This window comes from Hordeum vulgare, chromosome 5H (assembly GCF_904849725.1).
Source record: "Hordeum vulgare subsp. vulgare chromosome 5H, MorexV3_pseudomolecules_assembly, whole genome shotgun sequence".
NCBI classification, from domain to species: domain Eukaryota; kingdom Viridiplantae; phylum Streptophyta; class Magnoliopsida; order Poales; family Poaceae; genus Hordeum; species Hordeum vulgare.
Window position 1 is genome coordinate 281,862,214 of NC_058522.1, and position 4,390 is coordinate 281,866,603.

Consider the following 4,390-nt stretch of genomic DNA (forward strand, 5'->3'; position numbering starts at 1 on the left):
AAAATCGTCGTCCCTGGGTCGGCTGTTGCAGTTGTCCTTAGCCAAAACGCTTTTGCAAATCTAATATTTGTCCTCGTTTGTTTGTATACATCAAAGCACCTTGCTGTGTGCGCTAGTATAATACTCCTGTCTGGACGAAACATCACATCAATTTTTTTTTTAAAGGAAACATCACATCAATTACAAGATGATGCATGTTTCTAGTCTAGGAAAAAGTTATGTAGTGGCAAAATCACCAAGGCGTCTAATCTCTTCGGCCAAAAGATGCCACTTTTACTTTATAAACACTCTCAGATCATCTAATTCGGGTGACACTTGACAATACAGATATGCTGATTGTGTAATTGGCATGTCCTCATCCTATGTAATCAGCTCGATCATGGTAAACATCGCCACCCACTGACTCCAATTTTGGCTTTGCGGAGAGCTGAGTCCCGTATCTCCACAGGTAATTCAGCCCAACAAGCAGCTCGGTGATGGCATCTTCCGTCTTGTCCCGGTCAGCGAAGTGCAGCGTCTGGAGGAGCAGAACGCTCGTGCCTGAGCCGACGTTCCGCTGCTCGAAGCTCCTCTCGGACCGCCACCGCACAGTGTTGTGGGCAACCGGTGCTAGCCATCCGAGGATCCCCTGCACCGTGTCAGCCCACTCGGCGGCCAGGACGCGATCGCAGGCCGTGTCCTTCTTGCGGGCGGCGGACGACGGCGGCCTTAGTCGTGCTCGGAGGGACGCCCGGATACTGTCGGTCAGCATGCCGTACAGCGCATCCCTCTCGTCGGGGCAGATGTGCCGGGGCGAGATGGCGAGCTTCTCGGCGAAGACGACGAGGTTCGCGTAGTGCGATGCCAGGGCGGCTGCGCCGAGTGTCGTCTCCGGTCCGTTCGCCAACACGTCGTGCGACGAGCACTCGAACACCGAAGTGGAGAGCTTCGTGCTGGCGCTGTGACGATCACTCTCGTTGGACTGGTAATTGACACTGGAATCCTCGTTGTTGGATGAGACGTAGCTGAAGCTCAGTGGGAGATCATGGCCGCCGTGGACCCACCCCTCCCTGGTCGGAGACTTGCTCCCGCTGACCACGCAGCCGATGAGGTGCTTGCCACGCACCGGCCACTTGAGCTGCCTCAAACTCTTGCTCCTGGACAGCAGGAACCGGCGAACGTCGCCATTAGGGGCCTTACCGGAATTTGCAGCACCCGTCGACCTCTTTCGAGCATCCACGGGGAAATCCGTGGGATATACCAGCGAATTCGTACTCCCGACGAACGAGTTGCTCCAGGAGAACGAGAGCCGCGCACCGGCGGGCGACACCATCGAGTAATCGTTCATGGCGATTTTCTTGGGCTGCAGGTCGAACACATCTATGATCCTCGCGACGATGGTGAAGAGCGACCTGGCAAGCAAACGGACGGCGTAGTCCAAGCTCCGGTTCCAGAGCGAGGCCGCGCGGAGGCGGTCGACTTCCTGCCTTTGCCTCGCGACGCGGCGCGCGGCCTCGCCGGGCGCGAACTGCGCACGGCGGAGGCGCGCGCCCTGCTCTAGTTCGGCAAGCACATCGATCTCCTGGCACAGGAGCCCGGTGGCGGCGACGAGGCGCTGCATCTTACGCGCCTTGCGGTCCATCTTCTTGGCGGCCGCGTAGCGCAGCCTGTGGGAGTCGGCGCCGGCGCCGCCGGCAATAAGGCCTGCATAGAGCTCGTCGAACCGGCGCAGCAGCGGGTCGGCACACCGGCCGGAGAGCCGCGCGACGGCGCAGGAGATGTCCCCGCACGCGCCGGCCATCTCCCCGACCGCGAGGGCCAGCAGCGCGCTGTCTTCGTCGGCCACGAGCCTCCGCACGCCCTCGAGCCGGACGCCTTCCCCACGCAGCCGCGCCAGCTGGTCCTCCTCGAGGGCGCGCCACAGACTCGCCGCCCGCGACATGAGCGCAGCCACCTCGAACGACAGCATCGCGACCCTCTCCCCTCCGCCGCGGCCAGTGCTCAGCTTCCGCATCGTGGCCGAATCCTAGGCAGGCTGCTAGCACCGGTGGCAGCGTGATCGAGGCGGCGGCGGAGGCGGAGGCGGAGGCGGCGCGCGTGATGGGGTTGGGTTCGTCAAAAGTGGCTACGGGGGCAGCGGTTTTAGGGAACCGGGAAAGCGCGGGTGGGCAGACCTGCGCAGCTGCGACCGCATAGGTATTGTCACGGGGGTGGTGGGAGTTGGAACCGAAACAGAGGGGAGGTGTCCGACCGGCATCGGGGAAGGGATTATTCGGCGCGTGCAGGGCCGTGGAAACTTTGGCGAATTTTGCTTGGACTCGTGTGGAGACAGGGGAGAGGGATGCCGTGTGGATGAGGAGCCATGTGTTGGGTCCATAGCGCAGTATACGTGACTGCGTGCGTCAGGGCGGCCTCTGTCGGGGGCTTGGGATGTTCGCCGGCGCGGTACTCCCAATGATTGGAGGATGTGGACAAGCAGACGGTTCTTTGGCTAGTTCATGTGGGTCACGAACTCACACCCCCTGTTTTGGCAGTTTGTCTTTGCCCGTGTGTCCATGCCCAACATTTTCTCAAGGGTATGTTTGGTTTGAGAACCAAAAGGCATGACATGTCATGGTCTCGTTTTAAAGAAATGGGTTGGTTTCATTCTTGTGTTCAGTTGAAGATAAAAAATGAAGGAGTGATCTGCGTCGGCCGAAACTTTGGGTCGGCCGCGCGCATGCCGCACGATCGACCAACCCCGAGCGTCCGCATCGTTGGATCTCGATGCAACATTTTTCCCCGATGCAGCAAAATTTCGATGTGATGCAGCAATTTTTTCAACGGTTGCAACAAAAAACAAAATTTGTAGAAAAAAAAATCTACGTGATCGTAGCAAAAAAACGAAGCTGATGGTACGTGATAGAAAAATTGAAACGCCGGTTGTAATAAATATTTACGTGACGTGTATGCAACTTTTTTAATGAACGGTTGCACCAAAAAATGATGCCGGTTGTAGCAAAAGTAAAAAAACATCGATTGTAACGAAAAATTCGAAGAACTGGAGTTGCAACCAAACGTATATGCAGCTTTTTTATTGGACAATTGTAGGAAAAAATAACGCTTGCAGCAAATATGACGCTGGTTGCAACAATTTAAACAAAAAAATGTTGCATGCCCAGTCAGCGGGCGCGCGCGGTCGCGTGCGGCCGGCGGAACGATTGGCGCCGGCCAGAAACGGTTCCCTAAAAAATGTCACGGGTTCGTTCCATTCTTATGTTTGGTTGGAGATATGAAATGAGAAGAATATGACTCAACTCACCTTGTCGGGTTTTTCTTTTTCTATTATCGATATATTATATAAATTGCACCAACATTTTCATTGTATTTTCTGTTTTAACAATTAGCTGGGTTTTTTTCTTCTATCAATACGAGAAGAATAACCAAGTGATTCCTTCGATTTGGTGAAATCGGTTGATGAAGCGTATATAAGGAATATTCCTTTTCTGAGGATCACCCGGTTCCAGTTTCATCCTCAACTAAACACTGGAATGGTGGATTGGGGACAGAATGAACCCGTATCGTGCCACTATATCCTCAAAGCAAACACACCCTAAGGGGACCGCTAGGCGCCGGCGTGCGCCTGCAGAATTTTGGCCGGTCGGCTGCATAACGTCCAATTTGACTTACGTTAAAGGTTTTGATTAACGTATAGGTTGGGTCATTGTCTTCCTTCCTCCTGCACACATTTGGAGAAAAAAACACGATGTTCGCTGGCAGCCTCGCGCTCGCCCCGCGCTAGTCATATGCAGCTCCACCGCGGACTGCGTAGATCTGTCGCCGACCAGACGCAACTCCGCCCTAGCCCCACCTCTCGCCCCGCCTCGCTTGCACCTCCGGCGTGGATGGTGGTAGCTTCGTCGATTGATGGTTGCAACATGACGGGGTTTCCAAATACTCGTCGTGGTGACCGTCGCGCTCACCGCGGTCGGTTCCAGGAAAATTGAGTCATGGTTGCAGCTCCAGCGCGATATGGTTGTAGCATCCATTGTCGTAGTTGAAGCTTTTTGCGATGTCGGTTGTAGCTTTTTTGTTGCCGATTGCAACATTTTCTTCTCCGGGATGCATCTTCCTCGTCGCCCGTAGCAGTCGTCTGCCAAAAAAATCACAATCTTTATGCGGCAAAAATAGGCGTTGGTTGTAGCTTTTTTTGCAAACAATTGCAACTCTGGCGCATGAGGTTGCTGCTTCCACGGCTCATTGCTAGTCGTCGCAGCCTCGATGCTCACTGTTATTGTCCAGAACTTCACCTTCGCCGTTTGCAGCAAAATGGTCAGCGAGTGTAGCTATTTCATTTGCCGGTTGTAGCTTTTCTCTTATGCGGGGTGCATCTTCACGGTTGCATGTAGCAAAACACACGCTAGGTTTAGCC

The 4,390-nt window shown here is 54.7% G+C and overlaps 1 protein-coding gene across 1 annotated transcript; it reads right to left on the reverse strand.

Annotated features, from left to right (window-relative positions):
• Positions 1-252: 252 nt before the first annotated feature.
• LOC123395828 lies at positions 253-2,206 on the reverse strand. The gene has a single exon (XM_045090863.1). It carries the CDS (start codon positions 1,991-1,993, stop codon positions 356-358), a length of 1,638 nt encoding a protein of 545 aa, XP_044946798.1. The 5' UTR covers positions 1,994-2,206; the 3' UTR covers positions 253-355.
• Between the last annotated feature and the right edge of the window lie 2,184 nt (positions 2,207-4,390).